Genomic DNA, 21142 nt, shown 5'->3' on the forward strand with positions numbered 1-21142 from the left:
TATATTAAAAGTGAATGCATATTTTAAAAATATCGATGGCTCTAAAAAGAGCTTATAGTAAAAATGTTCCTAAAAAACAGGTGTAATTATGTTTAAAAATTTCTAATTGGAGTTTTTGTTTAAGAAAAATTGATTCGCGTTTTTCGTTTGTATTTTAAAAAAATATGTTGATTAAACTTCTTTTATGTTGTTGAAAAACCTTAAAGAAATTTTAATGCTAGATTGTTTCATTCAGGGTTGTGCATTTGATATTTGTCCGGTCAAATATGGTCAAATTCAAATAAAGGATTTTTAAGACAATATTAATTTTATTTTATATATAATAGTAAAAAATGAATTTATGTATATTAAATTATTTTTCTAAATTCCATAATTAATGTTTCGCTCTTGTTCTAATTTATATTCAATATTATTATTTTCTTTAACATTTTTTAATCAATCTTATGTTATGATATACTCCTACCAATTTTCTGGTTGTAGACATCTTCAATCGGATTTCTTTTCTACGTATGAATATTACCCCAGACAGACAAATTTCTTTATGAAAAAGAAGTATAACTAGAAGTTAGTAAGATATTAGATATTTCTCTTAATATTCAAGGCGAATAAAGCCCATTCCAACTACTTCAGCCCGAAATCTGATTATTTTTTATGAAAGTTACTGGTTTCCACATATTTTGGCTACTAAATATACCGCCACTTTTACTTCTGAAATTTATGACATCACTTAAAATATTTTGATGATCATCACTTTGTAAAACGACTACATAGGCGTAGCCAGGATTTTCATAAGGGGGGGGGAATTAAGTAATTTATTTATAAAAAGTAAGTAGACATATAGTTGATTTTACTCTATTATATAGAATTAGTTATAAAATACTAGGTAAATTTCCACTTTTACAGACATATTTGACAGTTAGAGAATATATTACAGTTAATAATTTAACATATTTTACTAATCAATGCTCTTGATATTAAATATGCAACAATTTGCATTCAATTATTTAACGCCATTTAATTATTTTAAGTAAAAATGATATTTAAATTTAATCTTCATATTATTCATCCCACAATGTCTTCAAAAGATATTTTCTGATGTCCTTATCAATATTATATAGTTTTCTGTAAAATATATTATTCGCTATATTGGTAAAAATTACTTGATTGTCATTTGATAATTAGATATACTGTAAATCTACGACATATAATATTCCACTATTTGTATTGTGCTTTAATATTTTTTTAATTTATGATTTGATTTTATCAATAGTTTTAAAATTATATTTTACTTTTATTAAGATTAATAAATTAAAATTACTCACTTTATAAAAAATTATATTTGATATATTATATTATTTAGTAATTTTATGGATCTATTATTAATAATTATAATACATTTCACTTCTGTCTTAAGACTTATCTTTGGCTTAGATTCCATTTATTAAAAAACATTTTTGGTTCATTTTATATATTTATAAATTTATTTTCCCAAAAATCTATAAATTATGATGAATAGTTTTATAAAAAAATATCAACTTTTACATTCTTTCTTTTAAATTATTATTTAAGATATATGCATACATATTTGAGGGTCAGGGAGTGGGGGGATGACTAAGGGGGATATTTTTTATTAGCTAAAAATGATATTTACAAAAAGTGATAAATTTCTGAAGGGGGGATTTCCCCTTGCCCCCCCCTTTGGCTACGCCTATGAACGACTATGTATTAATATGTTTCATCAATCTCAAGTAAAATGTTTCCCTTATATTGGGGATCCAATAAATAATCAGCAGTGCAGTGTGAGCACATGTATTTGGATTGTTTTAACGTATCTTTAATTTTTCTTCTTCAGGTTGGTAAATTATAAAATCATAGCATGATTGTATTATGTGTTTTCTAAATTAGGCATCTCATTTTTTACGTGAGCCAAGGTCAATAAGATAACTAAATGTTTATGAATAGTTTAAAATTTTAAATTTTTTGTCCAAAATATCATTTAATATGTTATTGGTAATTTCTCTTGGACAAATATCCAACTTCTTCAACAGCTGCTTTCAGAGCTTTCTTGCATATTTGTATTTGCTCCTTACATTTTATTGATGATGCCCATCTTGTTTGGATAATTGTACATATGATAATATAAATTGGCAATTAGTAATTTTCTCAAACCATATTTATATATTTAGATGCAATCAAATTAATAATGGGAAAAATTCTTTATTTTATATTTCAAAATGAAATTCTAATATTTTATTAAGAAAATTTTATCTTTTTATATAAAATTATAATTAAATCGATGCCTTGATGATACTAATATATTTTAAAATAAATTGTAACCTAAATAGATTGATAAACATGCTTTAAATATATATTAGTTAATTAAATCAATATATAGTTATTTCACCAATAACATTTTAGAATATTTGACCGTATTTCACCAGGTCAAATATTCCTTCTATCAATTGACCGAATTTGACCGGTCAATTGATCGACTTGCCAACCATGGTTTTCTTAAATAAAATATAGGAACAAAAAATATTGGTTTTAATATGCTATATATATGTTAGCAGCAATGTGTTTTTTTCCGGCAATGTGTTATATTTTCAATTCTAAACCATTATTTGAGCGCGTTTTTTTAAATTAAAAAATCTGATTATACCGGAAATGTATTCCATCATGTTTAGAATACCTATCTTATTAATTGTAGTAATATTGCCGTTAACCTTTGAGTCATTTTCAATTTATATAAAAAATCGGAAAAACAATATAAATTATATTAACTTCAATATAGAAAAATTGTCTAAAATTCATATGGTAAGTATTCTATACATGATGAAATAATAAATTTCCGGTAAAATCGGATCGTTTGAAGTTGAAAAATTAACACATTGCCGAAAAAAATTGACGCTAACCTATATAATCTTTCTTAAACGAACTCCGGTAAAATGAAATCTGTAATTTAGGAATAGAGTTGTGAGACATGTATGATTTAGGGTTAGTTTATGTTTTAAAAATGGATAATTTATTTTGTTAATGTTATTTCAAACATTTTATCAGTAATTTCGATAAAATTCTAGAAAAACTAATAAAATCTCAGCATATTTTTTATCTTTCAAAGTTATTTATTTTAAAGTTAACAGCGTTATTTTATTTTAGGCAAAATTTTTTGAAGAGAAATTAATTTTTAAATCATTAAAGATATTAATTTTTTTTAGACAACCTAAAAATCACAAAATCTATACATAAAAAATTTTACAAAAATATGTACCATTTTTAGGTTAATTTTGATCAATCTTTCTTCTTTTTCAAACTCTGCCCGGAACAAATATATTTTCGTATTTCTGTTCCGTTTCGAAAAGTTTGGTTCAAGGTTTCCGAAGCCGAATATTTGGAAACGCCATGATGAAATTTTTTTTATTACTAATATTATTCATACCATATTTATTAATCTTTTTAACTATAAATCAATGGCGTAATCAGGATCCTATTTTATGATTTCGCTTGAAAGTCATAGCTTATCTCCCAGTACCAGAAGGACACTTATTAGGTGTAGTAAGCGCCATACCTCTACCCCCCCCCCCCCATAACAATCGGTATTAGGTCTCTGTATTGTAAAGCCTTTGGGCAATTTATGTTAGCTTTAATCATTATCGTGCCATTGCATTATTTTTATTTATTTGCTCCATATGCCAAACTATGCAGTTATTTTTGTTGTAGACAGACATATCTACCCAATATAATCGACAGTGATACATTTTCCAACACCAACCAAATATCATATCATACTTTGGCTATAAGACCTTCAAACTATTTGTCAAGTCCTTTTTTAACTTAAAAGATTAAGGATGCACCCAGTAAAATTTATCTCCATTTTTAGTAGGTTAAGGGTTCTACCATTTTTTTTACAAGAAAAGAGTTTCTTCTCTCTAGCTTAAATCTAAGCTTATCTCAAAGATAATAAACTGTTTATTAAAAGTCCCATAAATTGGCTTGCATTTCTTTTAGAGTCCACTAATGAAACCTATATTAAACTCCTACATCTACTTCAATACCAATTAATGAATAGCCTTATTCTCATTGTGCTTTCAATGTAGCTTCTGCCAAAGTAATCATGACTCCATTTACGGCCTTGATGGGATCCGACCTATGTTCCTCCAAGACGCAACTTCTTTTTTTATCAGTTTATAAATATTCACCTTACCTCAAAAATTAACTGTGCAAAAGATTTTTACATAAAGATTTTCCCAGCTTTGTCACCTTATTTTTCTGAAGCCAGACTTACCTTACAGAAGCTAAATAAGGATATACCATTTCTAACTTTAAGTTCAACATTCCGTCACCCTCTTCTCAAAATGATGTTACCCAGGATTAAGCATGAGGCCTCTCTTCTTCTCACCTTTTAATTAGGAGTAGAAGTTATTGGTGGATGTGAGGTTTTACATCAGGACTTCTTCTGGACAGTAATCTTACAAATGGAACACTCATCAAAATTGATTTCGTTAATACGTATAACCTCCTCTCCTGCAACTCGTTCCAATAAGCTAGCACATCATCTCCTAGTTGCCAAATTCATATAATCTGGTCCAAGTTCTTTCAATTTTGCAATTCAGCTTCCTCAAAATACACTCAACTGAGGGCATCAAGCTTCGTAATCTCTTTTATTTCATCTAGGAATCAATGAGTTAATCCAAATCATTAATTATGCATGCTCCTTTTCGCTTCACGTTAGATATATTAACGATGGTTTTATTTTCTAGCAGTATTGATAATTAGTAAAAGGGAAGCGCTGTTGGTCCTATTCTCAGCTCGAATATATCTAAATTTGTGGAACTAAATTCCTCCGATTCGAATCTTCACAATTTTAAAATCGTCACTCAAGAGAAACTAACACATTTAGTTTGCCGATTCACGGCAATCATTATTTCCATTCTATTCTTGATGTCCTTAGTGACGTTTTTTACCTGTTATCCTCGTATAATTATTTTTCCTCCTAAAGACATTTCTAACATTCAGCGTATTCTTTATTCTTTGTAATCAACTCCCGTTTTTAAATTTCCCATCCCTCTTAGCATTTATGATAGGGAATAAAGATCCAACCAAAAAGGCTATATAACCTACTAAAAAGGTGTGGGATTGGATCTCCCACCAATTAGGCTCTTACTGCCATCATTTTGAGCAATCTACTTTCCAATCCATTATCAAGGCTCGCACCTCAAAAATGACTCTATCTTTGAAGTCGCATGTCGCTGATGTCCTTTCGCCTAAAAATAGACAGAAGGTTTCGGATAGACCAGTCGTACGTTGCGTTAAATCGTTATTATCTAGCCTGATACCAACCGATTAATAGCTTTTCACTTCTTAATTAATAGGCCCCGAATTTTTTGTGCAAAATTCCTTCCACCAATCTTCAGATTCATCTTACTAAGCTCACTTATATTATTGAAATCCACCTTAACTATGCTATAACCTTTCTTCACATTCACTTGTTCTGCTGCCCTCTTATATACATCAAAGGAAGACACATTTTAACTGCCGATCGTGCAAAAGCTGAATCCATAAGCTCGGTCAATGCAATTAGCTGATCTAGAGAGGCTTAAAATCTGTCTAAATACTTCCCATACTTGAGAAACCTAAATTTTTTGAATCTGATGGAAAGCGGCTGTCATCACTACATTTATCCCATAAAGTAGTGGCTAATTTCTTATTGGGACTATTGATCTAATCCAACAAACACTTTACTTAGAGCAAAGAGAACAGCTTAAAATTATATCTAATCTTCGGAAATTTTAGATTACGTTTTCATACCAATTATATTCACTACCTTAACACTATAAACTTGCTTTTTACTATAGAGGCTGAACTACATTAATTTTTTGATCTTTTTAAATAATGATTATAAATTGATTTTTTTTTTAAATTAGACATTTCCTAGACTTACTTTTCCTTCCTTATTTTTTGTGCTATATGTTTTTAATTTTATAAAAATTAGATACAGGTATATTTGTAGCCCCAATGTAAATTATTAATATTAATACATATAATCTTAAATATTTCGGACACCCAATTTAATAAGCTAAAAATTATTCATAAAAATTATTAGAATATTAATTGTTTGAAAAAAAATTTGAAAATGGAATTTAAAAAAAAATAAATATTCCAATATAATATTCATATATTAATTTAATTTTAAAATGATTAAACGGATATTGAAGTATTCGAATTTCAGAAGCTTACTTACATATCAATTTTTTAAGAGTAAAACTTATGTGATTTCATATCAATTTTCGATGGGGTAAAATTTATTAAATTCCGATTTTCTAAAATATACAAGTTTTTAATAATCCAATGAAATTTATATTAAAAGCAACTATTACATTTTTATTATGAGAAAGAGATGCAAATAGGCGAATTGACCTTTTTTGTTTTTAAGTGATAAGGTAATAAGCTTAGGTATTTTAAATTCTCCTAAATTTCTTTAAATCTTTTGGCGGTGCTCAAAAATAAAAAAAAAGCTTAAGGGTCCTGTATTTTAAATATATTTATATACAAAATCAATAGTTTCCCAGGAGATACTGGAAATATCTTTTAGAGGTGCTCAAAAGTAGATAAAAAAGGGTGTCCACTGTATTTTACATAAAATATACAAAATCAAACATGAAATGATCGTTAAATGGTTGTGTTGAATCATCTGATTAAGAAGAAAAAATAGCCATGTGATAAAATCTAAGCAGAGAACGAATGAGGATGGAAGGAGATGAAAGGGCTGCTAATTGATAATAATAATTAAATGATGCCAAATGTTAGAAGGATGAGGGAAAGAAATTACCAAATCCCTCCATGTTTAACTTGCCTGATTCTTCTTTATTTTCCACCTATCACAACTTTCAATGGGCCAATATAGTCTACTCTAGTATCATTCTATAAGTTCCTTTATTTTCTTCTTAATAGTTTTACATTCTTATAAATGCAAAAATATCGGACTCGACCATTTTTTCTACTTAAATAGTCAAAAAATGGATTCGAATGCCTAAAACTGTGCTACTTCAAAATATAGTTCAATTTTTGTAAAATATGATTAGCTCAAATCAGACTAAAAAATATTTCTTATATTTTATAATGCAAAGTAACCGCGGACATGTTGTAGGGTAAACACTATACAACCCTTCTAAAAAGTATCTAAGATATACATATAATACTTTTTAAGAATTACATTTTACTATTATTTAAAAAATATTACATAAGATTTCCATATTTAACCACAATTATTTATAAAATGACAATTTTGATTAGCTCAGATCAGACTAAAATATTTCTTATATTTTATAATTCAAAGCGCGGAAATGTTGTAGGGTAAACATTATACAACCCTACTAAAAAGTATCTAAGATATACATATAATACTTTTGAAAATAAAAATACTTTTCAAAAATTACATTTTACTATTATTTAAAAAAAATCACCCTTCGATTTCCCTATTTAACCCCAATTATATACAAAAATTTCATGATATTTTAAAATATCGTCAATCAATATTGATTAAATTAGGATCTATGTTCTCTAAGGAGTATTCATGATGATAATTTTTATACAAATAATCTAGTACAGCCCTTGCTGCCCTTATGCCGCTGTTGTGCGCTCCTGTCACAGTACCATAATTTTCTGGATTCGTATGTTCGCCTGCTATAAAAAGTGGTCCTTTAATTTGAGAAAATGATTCCAAGTCAGCTGATGTTGATCCTAGAGGATATAATAAATAATTGTTTTAAAAATTATATTCATCTAATTTATTTTCAATTAGAAAAATTATATAATAATATACTTTGCATCGGAGATTTAAAATAAGATTTATGGTAGAATAAATGAAAATATTTTAATAACCTTATAAGTATTTATTTTATTTTACGAACACAATATTATATAATACAAATAAAATAAATACTCTCTCAAAAAAATGAATTTGAGGCAGAAATATAATTTTAACCTAAAATCTTAAGACTCTTCTATACTTCTATAATAATATTTAAAATTACCAGTAGGGTGGTATGTCCAAGTACCTCTTGCGAATCTATCCTGTAGCCATTTAGTTCTAACCATGGCTGCAACTTTAATTTTATTCAATTTCTTTTTCCCAAAAATCTCTCTAAGTTTATCCAAGGCTTTTCGACATGTCATTAATTTAAAAATTTTCAATAATGCATTATTAGAAATTTAGACAATACTACTGTAGAAAAATGGCCGAAATTACAACCAGAAATTGAGGATAAGGCTTTATATATATAATTACATTTTAGTAAAATATTATATAATTTATTAATTTGGTTTAGGTTAATTAATGTAATTGGATAGGAAGAAACAAAATAACTACTGTTAAGAATAGTTTAATAAAAAAAAAATCAAAAACGGTTCATTTTACAAAGTATCGAATTTATATATAAATTTAACTACCGATATTTTTGATATTATCGTCAGAGAGTGCTTCCGTTAATCTAGCAGCCTTTCCCGTAGCGTAACCTATTAGCACTTTTTGACCTGTATATAAATATCCATTAATCCAACTATGATATAATGATGCATCTAATTCGGAGCAATTATTGGCATTTGAAATATGTTTCCTTTTCGGATTTTCTTTAAAACATTGAGATAATTTAAATATAAATATCATATAAATAAAAAACTACTCAAAGACGACTCAATTCTCTTATTTGTATCATTGTTTAATTTTGGCTCGACTCCTTTAAATAAAGTGTTTTATTAAATCTTTACCCTTTGTTGTTGCATGTCTTTTAAGAGTCCGAGTAGAATTAGTATATTTACTTCTAACTTCTTTAATATATTTGCATGAATCCTTGTTGGGCAACAGCCCAAATGCGTGATAAGATTTGGGCCAAAATATCTCATTAAATTTAAGATGTATTTTATTCATGAGTCCAAATCCTTTATTATATATAAAATAGCATAATAGTTTAAAATTATTTTAAGAAAAACGTTTATCGACATTTGCGATAATGATTAAAAATTGCTAACTTCGGATTAATCTAAAGGCATGTGCTGAAAAAAAACTCCTCTAAGAAATAAGATATGATTTATATTTATTTTTGCGTTCTTTAAAGTTGAGCTATATTAACAAAAACACAAGAACCGTACCAATTTTTTAGGCTAAAAATCTAGAATTTCTCAACTTTATCAAGAACTTACCCAAATTTTCTATTACAAATTTAAGAAAAACTCTTAAAAAGGTAATAAAAATAAAGTAATCTTATTTTCTAGAATTGAAGCCTAGATTCAAGATATTAACCAACCAAATACTCTCTAAGCCATTGAGATTTCGACAAATGATGGCGATTAACTCTTTTTAAAAAAAACATATTAACACGTTCACCATTAGTCTAGGTTAGAGTTGTTAAACGGCTCATTTTAAATCAATTTTAAAAACGTCTAACTCAATATTTTATCTTTAAATATTACCCAAGCCTGAAGATTTTGTTCATAGAAGGCACAAAGGTCTAGATATTTATTAACAAAATGGCTTAGGCAATATTTTTTTCTGGCTAAATATTGAGCTAGCCGCTTTTAAAAATAGTAACAAAACGAGCCGCTTAACAAAACTCATTTCTTTCGGTGTATGATTCAAAATATTATATATTTTTAAAAAAATTAATATTAAATTAACCATCTCATAGTATACTAATCCTAGATACATTCTACTTAGCTCACATTTAGTTTAGGTAAAGTAAAATTAGCGTTTTCACACTCAGAGAGAGAATATATTTTTAAATAATTTTTATAGAAAACATTTTAAATTATTTCTATAATTTAGATAGAAGATTACACCATTATAGTTAAAATAATGGATTATTCTAAATTATATTTTTAACATTTTTATTGTTGATATTGAATAACAAAATAAATGACCATATGTTATCAGCAATGCGGATAATCTGGCAATGTCTAATATCTTATAGAATCGAAATGGACAGGGTAGGTATTATACACATCCTACCGAGCAATTGTAAATAAATATCAAAGGAAATATATTCATTTTAGGGGGTCAGATCAAATCATATTGATTTCTAGGTGGAATTTAAATAATTTATCATGATTATATTAATAAACAATTAAAAAAGAAATATAAAATTTTGTCTGATAAAATAATTTCTACCTAGTTTGCCTATTGATCTTTTAACGTTCCTCGAAATAAGTTTTTCATCGAAGATAATGGTATTGGCCTTTAAAACGCCCAAGGGAACCGTGATAATTACAGCCCTCGATTTAAATAGATCGCCCTTTTTTGTTGTGATTCTGAGCCATCTATCCGTCTCATTTATTTTGTAATTCTTATCAAACTTTATTGATATGACTTCTTTATCTAGAAGAATTTTCAAAGGCTGCTCTTGTCCATTACTACCATCAACTAAGCTAAAATTATTAAAATAAAGTTTTATAATTATAAAATTTTAATTAAATTTAAAATTGGGAATTATTAATATATTCCAAACCCAAAGCTCCACAGACTAAGCTTTACTAACAATAATATAAAGCCAAATCTAGGCCGGGCATACAAGCCGGCCAGTACCATTCAAAAAACTCGACCCGAAACTCGAGGCCCTAACCGTCTTACCATAAAATGGCATAATTTAAAAATGGACTGAGTTTAAAATTTAATTTTTATTTTTTAAGAATAATTTAAATTTTATCAATATATTAGTTCGTAGAAAAATCTGGAAAATCATAAAATAGATCGTTCATTTGCTGCTCATATTTTCAATTCATTTTATTTCGAAACAATTTATAAATACAAGCCAAAATTATACGAAATAACAAAATTTAAAAAAAAATCCCGTGTTGAGGAAAATAATCGAAATTTGAAAAACGAGTCAAGATTAAAAATAGAAAATCCCGTTCAAGCCAAGCAAAAAAATGGGCCAGACCGACCAATTAAAAAAAAGGGAACCAATCTGGTGAGCATAAATTTTATCTCTTTTAACTTGACTTATCGGCAAATATTTTAAATTATCATACACAAATTTTATCACATTTTTGAACCCATTTCTTTAAGAAAAGAAATTTTAATAAATGGAAATCAAAATCTTAATTTCTTTTTATTATTTTATTAACTTGTTCGCACTTTGTATTTGCCTCATTCCCTAAGGAATGAGGCATTTGCTCTTGAAATATCTCCCTTTATCCCATGAACACCACTTTTTAAAAATTATTGAGAAATATAATTTTTTTGACTTAGTTATTTGAGCTGAGTGCATCCATAATAGTTTTAAATTTTTACTCCAGTTATAAATCCTTCAGAAATTCTAGAAATCACAGAAAATTGGAAAAATATTCCTTATAATGTGTTCTTTTAAATCAGTGTTAAAACAAGCACCTGGATAACTAAATTGAGTTGGTTAGTAATATTTTTTATTGGGGATTTTGCGAAATGGGCTTATTTACAAATACAATTGACTTCAAAATCGAAGCGTTTAAAAATTTCCACCATTTATTTTAAATAATTTGTGTGGGGTAAATAAAAAGAAAAATATATTTATTTTAATTTACATCTAGAACATTTTTAACTTTCTGCTACCCAAGGCAAATAAGCATATTATCACTTATTTGAAGAATAGGCATTTTTTCTATAATTATCAAAATCAAACAAATTCATCTCTTATTATTTTATATAAATAATAAACATGACAATATTACCTAATAAATATTAAAATATTGGATATAAAAACAAAATATACTTAATATCATGTTAACCTGTATTTAAAAATTAAAACATAAATTTTATTGTTCTTGCAAAACATGAAATTAATTGGTAAAAATTTAAAAAAAAATTATGAGATAAAATTAATTGATATTAAAGTAAAATTCTGTTTTACGGTTTTAGTATAACTGCATATCCTTGCGGAATGATTCTCGTGTTTTTGGCCGTGATATCTTCGAACATTTTGGCAGAAGTCAGACCCATTTCAGCACCAATATCAGCTTCAATTAAGTGAGAATTTAGAAAAGCGAATACGGGATCACTTAGTAATTTTGAATATCCCAGTGTTCGAATAGCGACTTTAAGAGATATATCACCATCAGTGATTTTTAAATTTTTTTTTGTTGTCGGGTCCCAATTTTCAATAGATAAAGGTAATTCATCAAACATCAACTAATCCGAAAGAGGAAAAAAAAGTAAAAATATATTTATACTTCAGAGATTTAAGGAATATCTGCCGTTTTTTGATATCATTTTATAAAAGAACTTATTTTAACATAGGATCGTCACAAAATATAATCCTTAATATGGTTTACTTCTAGTTTGTTATATGAATTATATTTATTTATGTAAATAAATAGTTTAATGTTATTTAAGACCTGTGAACTCAGGTTTACTCCTCATTTTTCCATATCGATTTTTAAGAATGTGTACGGGCTACATGCCAAAAGAACAACAAAATCTCAAATAATCTCATTATTAAGGGCAAATTATTTCTTAAACTATATCTTATCTGTAGACTTAAATTCAAATCACCTAATCATGAGCGCCAAAACAAACATAAACCTACTGCAGCAAACCATCTGACCTCAAAATATAGACTATTATTAATAGTAAATCATATCAACAACTTACAGCAATCACCTCCCGTCACTCCCACACCAAGAATGACGACATTATAGTCCTACTACTCCCTACTAAATTGTCGATTTTAATAATGATATTGCGTCATGCCATCCTTCATAGGGTAAATACCAAGAATAACAGGGTTATTACTACTAAATCTAAATCAACATGTTGCAAACTAACAAACACCATCATTATAGATTAAAGGACATCTAATTTTTGATCAACAAACAATCGTAAAAAAACGATAAAAAATTTATTAACAAAATTATATGAATTGAATAGTAAAAAAAACTTAAATATCAATTTAAAAAAAGACCTGTCTGCTCTCACTATTCCAATATACTAATGAGAGCTAATAAGGTCTCTGTCTGTAGTTATCAAAACTGATATAATTACAACTTTCTTTCAATTGTTATTGAATAAATGTAAATTCAGTTGTAAAATATTTTAAAATATATGCTTTTACAATCAATTGGATTTCAATATATAACTAGCTTGAATAATACTCCTATTTTCATAGAATAATTACAAATTCTGAAACAAATTGAGCCCTAACGGCTAAAAAGCCTTAAAACTTTATGGAAAAAGATAATCACCATAGAACTCCTTAAAGGTTGAAATAAGAACCTTACCGATATCTTGAGAGTCTTCTACCAGGATTAGGGGAGGTGTATAATGTAATATAAGATCGTCATTGAATTTGGAAGGGAGTATGTAGTTATACTATTATCTATTTAATAAAATAGGAGGGGGGTAAAGGTGGGGTAGTTTTGATTTGAATTTTTTTGCTAATTTTGATAAGATAGGGGGGGGGGTGGAAGTAGGTGGGTAAAAATTAAAGGGGGGAGGGATATGGAACAAAATATTTGAGAAAAGTAGGTGGTGGTAGAATTTTTGAGGGGGGTAATTTAGTTATTTGATTTATAAATGATAGGGACTACCAATTTATTTATAATATTAATATGATTATTTATTATTTCCATTCCAAAAGAAGGTGTATTCATAATATCTATTATGCACAGACTTTGGGGGTGGGTTCCCTTTTTTATACATAATATCTTGTTAGCAGAAAGGAATAAATATTAAGTATTAATACAAGTAATGATTTCTATAATTGTCAAAATTTTGGGGGTCAAGGGATCAACTAATTATTAGTCACAAATATTTAAGTCTTCCATGCATCTGCTACTGATGCTACACCATCTTGTATTATAGCGAATATATCATTAAAGCTGCATTTAGAAATTAATCAATAAAGGACGAACCATCGAAACGTCAAAAATGAAAGTAATTTAATGTTTGATTTATATTACTTTAGTAAAACCTTAAACAGCCATGGCTGGTGAGACAGGCGGTTAATGATGCTTACTACCTTAAGGTACTCTATCAAATTTGAATTTTGTTCATTTTTCATTTGGACAGGCACTACCAAATATATTTATAATATATATTTGAAAAATCGTGATTTTTGGAAAGTCTCTATGGCCTAGTAGGCAAGAGCTTGGCTTACTGATCCCATAGTCCCGGGTTCAAATTCCGGGAATGGTCATGTTTTTTTAATTTAACTTGGTGGTTCCATCCTTGGGGGTATAATATATAGGAGGGACTCGACCACGTGATTCCGTATTAATATATTAAATAATAAGGGTCTTATTACATTTTAATAAATTTTTGTCGGTATTTAGCAAATTAGGTTGGTATTTAGAATATTTCCTTACATTCAATTGGTAGTAAGCATCATTAACCCAAGAAGCTTAAGAAACATAAAACCAACTCAGTATAATTTCTGTACGGATAATGGTTTAAAAATTTGATCGATCCTTTATGCTTTTAAACAAGTTTTCCCAAATAATTGTAACTTGTAAGAGTATAAAAAAAATTGAAATTTAAAATGGTATACCAGCTTTAAAAAATAATCCCCCCAAATTCCATGCATATTTTTAGAAAAACATCTTCGCATTCACTGGTCAGATTATATTGATGTAAACAACACATATCATAAATACTCATGCCCACTATAATCTTAATCAACTCGCCCCAACTTGGCAGACCCAAAAGACTATATTTAAACAAGACCGGCTCCCATTCTTTTAAAAATATTTTTAACCCGTGGCTCAATGTTTTAAATTTTTAAACCCATCCATTGCAGACCTCAAATAAAACTACAATGGTGAGCTATTAAACCCACCCAATCGTTCACCCATCTAAGAAATGAGACTCGCAGAGGCACACAAGATAAATAAACAACCAGGTAATGAATGAACTCAAGGTCGAAAATAAATAAATCAAAAATTCAAATTAGTCTAAATTAATTGGTTAATTAAAATTAAATTCTCACTCTTCGATAATCTTTATAAATATTTTTCCAATCGTCGTCATGAACACGAGAATCATTCCCGTGATATAATATTGGATTTAGAAAATCGCTAAAAACGGTAGGAATTTTTTGGGCTAAGGATAACTTCATTCCCGTATTTTTAATACCATCATCGCATATCCATGAGGCACCCATATCAACTTCGGCTCCTAATTTATATAATTAATGGTTTGTTTCATTAACAATCCTCTATAATATCAATTCGTACAGAAATAAAAGCATAAACTTATATTTTGATAAATAATAAAATATGTATCATTTCTTTAAAAAAAATTTCCGATTTAGTGGTTAAATTCCAAAAATTATTCTTAATAAAATCTTCGCATCGAAAGGTATAAGAATTTTGACATATTCTATTAATAATCATTGCCCTTTTTATATTGATAATAATGACATTCATAATTATGCACAAAGATATTTTATTTGATTTTTTAAAAATTGACATCCTACAAAAGCGTTGTTAAGGGCGGGGAGCGTGGGGATGTTTTTCCCGCTTTCAAAAATTTTTGTAAATATTATTTTAATATAAATTATTGCCTACGTTCCATCCACCCTCGCACTAAAAAAAATGTGTACAATATGTAACTCATATAAATAATAATAATAAGTAGAATAATCTAAGAATTTATTTTACGCTTAGTAGATTTTGCTCAATCAGACAATAAATTTTGATTATTGAACCCGAGAAAAGTGCATAGTTTGAAGGATGCAGTGGGCATCCGGGGACATTAAATCACGGCTATTATTTAATATAAAACATTATTGGATATAATTTTTATAAATGTCCTGAAGTTAACCGAACGATCGGAAGCCTTAAAGTTTAATAATTTGACAGTAGAGATTGTATAGGTTTAGTAGCCTAAATCAAAAATAAAATGTTATTTAAAAAGATAAAATAAAAAAAATTGGCGATGCGCTAAAACAATAATTATAGAAACACTTAAAATGTATTAATTAATTAATCTAAATTATGTTTAGCAGGGCATATGAAAAAAGAATATAAGCAAAAATAATCCATAATTGTATATTCTTAAAACTCCATACGCTTCGCTTCGGATAAAGAAAATGAGCTAGAATGAAATTTTATAATATATTTTACAATCTGCAAGAAATTTATAGGAATTTATTTAAATTTCAGAATCCTAAGATTTTTTATGCATGAAAATTACAATAGATTTACTTATAAATGATTTTGACATTTTTAGGTAAAATTTGATCAAAAATTATCTCTTCTTCAAAAATAAAATACTTTGCTCAAAATTTTATTGAGATTTTTTTCAAACTCTGAAGAATTATTCTTGAAGTGAGGGGTCTCAGATAGATCTCGTTTGTAAAATTATATAATAATTTTTAAGTTATGAATAAATCATTATTTTATATAATGTACTTTATATAATCAGGAAATCATCAACAATAGTGGGGAGGGGAGGGTGTGGGAGTACTTTTTCGCTTAGCTTATTATAATATAAAATTTTTGATTAAATGAAATTTGATATATAATTGAAATGATATTACAGTTTTTTTGTAAAAATTAATAAAGAACAAAAAATTTTTTTACCCGTTGAGCCATTCATAGCTTCATAGTTTGTCCAAATTCTACCACCGTATCTATCGTGTCTTCCCTCTAATATCGTGACATTCAGGCCTGCGTTTTCTAATATTCTTGCTGCTTTAATACCCGCCATTCCCGCACCTATTACAATTACAGGATATTCAGGGATTATTTTTTCCTTTTTCTGTCCATATATCAATAAAATTGATTTCAAAACATAAAGAAGATAAACTATTTTTATATTTTTCATTATTCCCAAATTTAATATGATTCTTTTCTTTATGAAATTAAAAAATTTAATTAAATTTTTTCTAAACTTTTTTTGCCTAAAAATATAAAATGTAAAAAAATAAATAAATATAAAATGTAAAAAATGATATTTTGTTGATAAGAATTCTAGTACACAAAAATATGAGCCTTTTTAATAAATAGATAAATATAAATATCTTTATATATATGGGATAAGGCCAAATACCTTTAACTTGGCTCCTCAAAATGGAGTAATTGGAAATTTTTAATATTTGGACCCATCGAACTATTCGGATCGGGTCAGAGTCTAATTTTACAACTCGCGTTCGTGTTAGGAACAGTAAAAACATTTTAAAAATAATATAACAATATTTGAACAATATGTGTTATGTGCTCTATTGTTTACACTTTAATAATATATTCCCAATATTTCTCTATATAAAAGATTTGCTATTAGCAGAAACCTTCATGGGCCGGGCCGGTCCACGACCCACAGACATATAGGCCCGGGCCCGGAGTATGAGCCTAATATAATATTTCTTAGCGGACTTGTGCCAAGCCTGGACTTTGAAAACTTTTCAATGGGCTTGGACTGGGTGACAAAATTTTTTAAATTTAGATTTGGCTTATCTAAAACATTTACTAACTTAAAGAAATTCTGCAATTTTTTCTTCTAATAATAATAAATTACAGTATTGTAAACAAAATGATTGCCTAAATACACTTAAATATTGTTTATTTTTTATTAAATGCAATTAAAATTTTATATATGGGCTTGGGAATTTTTTTAAATATTAGATAAGGATCGGGCCTGGGCCTGAAATATTTTTTACTGCAGGCCTGGATCGGGCTGGATCAAAAAATTAAGGCTCATGAAGGTCTATGTTAGTTATAGAGATCTGCAATAACCCGAGTCCGGCTAATTCTATTTAAAACATCGGGTTCGAACCGGGTCGGGCCTAATTTTTTTTAAAAAAATTCTGGCCGGGTCGGGTCGTACTTTGGAATTTTTTTAAAATATATCTAAATTTATCAATTTTATATTGAATTTTTTATGTAAAATAAAAATATTTGATTTTGATTTATTGAAACTAAACGACATATAACATATGTCTTTTATTTTGAGTAATTATAAAAATTAAATTCTATATTTAAATAAATTCGGGTCGGGCCGGGCGGGTAAATTTAAAAAAAAAATTCGGATTCGGGCGGGCAAAGCTTTTTTAAAAAAATTTCGGACCTGGCAGGGCTTGAAAAATTAGGCCCGATGCAGATCACTTAAGTTATACATAAACATAATTTTATTTTCATAATCTACTTTTTTAGCTGAGGTTTCATAAGGATAATTTAATAAGCCCTGGCCCACAGGTAAATAATTTTTAGTAGAGGAGTTGTAATTCTATAACTATCAAGTCTTAGTGCACACTAGTTATTTTTCTGACACTTTAGAATGAATGCACCCTTAAATTTTTATTTATTTTTGAGAACCTCTAGATTTATTCGAAAAATTTGAATGAATTTAATAAGTTGCTGAAACAACTATTAACACTATACCCAAAAATATATTTTAAAAAACCTTTTCCACAGCTTTTATATAATTTTTTACGAAATTACAAAATATAATAATGCGTGTAAGCAATTTTTTAAATAATCTTTGAAGCGCTTAAAAATAAAAAAAACTTTCTAAGGGTGATTATATTAATTTTAGGGAGTGGTAAACATCTTATTTCCCTTCTCTTTGCATATCATTTCTGAATTATAGATACAATGAATTGATTAGTTGGTTGGAATATAAACAAATACTACAATTTTTATTAAAATCTTTCTTTTTTTCTTTAAGGTGTGGTGTGAGAATAAAAAAGTGTTTTTTCCAATTTGCTTTATTTAGGCATAAGCTCAGCCATATCGTGACATTGTCAACCCTACATGAAAACAAAAAAATATATTTGTTTAAATGTGTTTCATTTAGGGAAATTAAAATATTCATTAAAAATAATTCAAAGCTCTAACTTATGAATTTAATAAATAAAGACAGGTTATACAAAATTATTAAATTAGGAATGCCAAATTAATTTGTATAAAAAGTATTTTCTTGATCAACACACTATCAAATAATACTACCATGAAATTAAGAATATGTATATAAACTTCTTTTTTTTAAAAAAAAAATATTTACCACCAAAGCAAGGTTCAATTTATTCATCAACATTCAACAATATTTTCCTTTACATGGACTTAAAAAAGTTCACTTTAAGTTTAATTTTTTCTTTCAACAATATTATTATATTGCTTTTTGCCTTAAAAAGGTTCATTAAGTAAAATGTATATACAAAAATTAAAATGTTTATAATATTATGTACTATGGTATATACGTTTTGTTTTCAATTTTTAACCCTATTGAGGGTAAGAATAACTAATCTGCTAATACTTAGCTAGTTGTTATATAATCATTGAATTTCTTTAAGTTACTATTCTCAACATAGTTTTTCTTGTTGTAAATCATATATTTGTCGTGGCATTTATTCCGTCTCTCTTACAAAATTTGGGAAATTTGAGAGCAACATTTTTTTTTGATCGAAAAGCTCCATGAGAAAAATGGATAGCGAAAACTAAAAATTGACGAATTAATCAATTGTCTAAGTTGGGAAATAATTGGGAAATATTCTTGGTTCTAACTGTGCCCAAATTTTAGAGGTTTTATTGTATTTTAAACTTTTAGGAAAAGGTTAATAAAATGAACCCATTTTATTTGAAAATTTAGCCTATTGAGTCCAAGGCGTAGAGGTTGTAGGATTTACTTTGCGAGGAGGCGGAATTAAAAACCGCTGATGTTTAAAATAAAATTTAAATAAAAATTAATTTTGATCAAAAACCGATTCAAACAGGATTTAGGTGGACCGAAGAAAATCGAATATGACTTAACACTATCGGAAGTTTCTAACGGGGTATTTTTTGTTATTTTAAAAATAGAAATTGAATATTCATAAATATATTTGGGGATTTAGATTGTACAGACTTGCGGTTGTGTTTATTATTCTATAAATGATTAAATATCCATGGCTTATTTAAAGGGGGGATTTAACCGGGCATTAACCTCCCCTCCCTCCTTAAAGAATTTTTTATTTATAGAGGGGATTAAAATATTATATCTGAACCATAAACTTTTAAATGAAAAGTTAAAAAAAACGGTGAAAAAGAGCAAAATAAATGCATTTAACAACGTTTATTTTTTTATCCAATATATCGCCGGGGTGGCCTAATGGGTTAGATGTATGCTTAGTAACAGAAGGACGAAGAAGGACGCAGGTTCAATCCTGGTAAGGAGCATAAAAACTTTCAAGTTTTTCTTCGATGTGTGTAAAGACATAGGGTATGATGAATTTCGGAGCTTAGAGATGACACCCCAGTCACCGACAGGCCTGGACAGCCTGATGCTAAGAATACCTGTCCAATAAACAAAATGAAGGAAACAAATGTAAATAGTAAAGTAAAGGTCAAAGCAAAGAAGACAAGATTAGCAAGTTTGAATATTGGGACGCTTAAAGGACGAGAGAATTGGCATCAATGTTGAACAAGAGAAAAGTTGATATAGCGTGCATACAAGAGACGAAATGGAAAGGACAGAAGACTTTGATGATTGGAGATAGGTATAAATTGTACTATATTGGAATTGTTAGCAATAGGAACGGTGTCGGCATCATCTCCAATCAAGATCTAACCTCCTCAGTAGTAGAAGTCAACAGGATCTCTGATAGACTAATGAAGATAAAACTCTGCATTGGTAATCAATATAAACATCCTTTCAGTATATGCCCCTCAAACGGGTTGCAAGGAAGAAGAGAAAGATGACTTTAGAGCTATCCTTAATGAAGCTGTAATGGAAATCCCTAAGGATGACCTAGTCATAATTGGTGGTGACTTAAATGCGCATGTGGGGAAAGCAAGAGATAGCTACAAAAGGCATCATGGTGGTTTTGGATATGGAGAAAGAAATGATGAAGGAGAGCACGTACTGAAATTTGCGCAAGTTTTCGACTTTGCCTTAACCAACACCTACTATAGGAAAAAAGACAGTCATTTAATAACATACGAAAGTGGTAAAAGGAAAACACAGATAGATTGCTAATCTCTCGCAGAAGATTAAAAGATGTAATAGACTGCAAAGTCATCCCAGGAGAAGATATCGCCGCACAACACAAGCTACTAGTCATGGATTTACACATCTCAAATAAATCCACTCAAAACAAAATAACTGGAACCATGCATCAAATGGGGCAAATTAAAAACAATGACAGATGCCTTTACAATCAATGCAAACATTGAAACAATAGATTCCTCACAAGTCAGTGAAAAA

The 21142-nt window shown here is 28.1% G+C and overlaps 1 protein-coding gene across 1 annotated transcript; it reads right to left on the reverse strand.

Moving 5' to 3' along the window:
* Nucleotides 1–7522: 7522 nt before the first annotated feature.
* Nucleotides 7523–16672, reverse strand: LOC135930244 (uncharacterized). Its single transcript, XM_065467026.1, has 8 exons — nt 16546–16672; nt 14949–15136; nt 11877–12154; nt 10160–10416; nt 8815–8934; nt 8446–8625; nt 8031–8156; nt 7523–7737 (listed from the first exon to the last, which is right to left on the reverse strand). Exons 1-8 carry the CDS (start codon nt 16670–16672, stop codon nt 7523–7525), a joined length of 1491 nt encoding a protein of 496 aa, XP_065323098.1.
* Between the last annotated feature and the right edge of the window lie 4470 nt (nt 16673–21142).

This window comes from Gordionus sp. m RMFG-2023, chromosome 5 (assembly GCF_954871325.1).
Source record: "Gordionus sp. m RMFG-2023 chromosome 5, tfGorSpeb1-WG-v2, whole genome shotgun sequence".
Taxonomy (NCBI): Eukaryota; Metazoa; Nematomorpha; class Gordioida; order Chordodea; family Parachordodidae; genus Gordionus; species Gordionus sp. m RMFG-2023.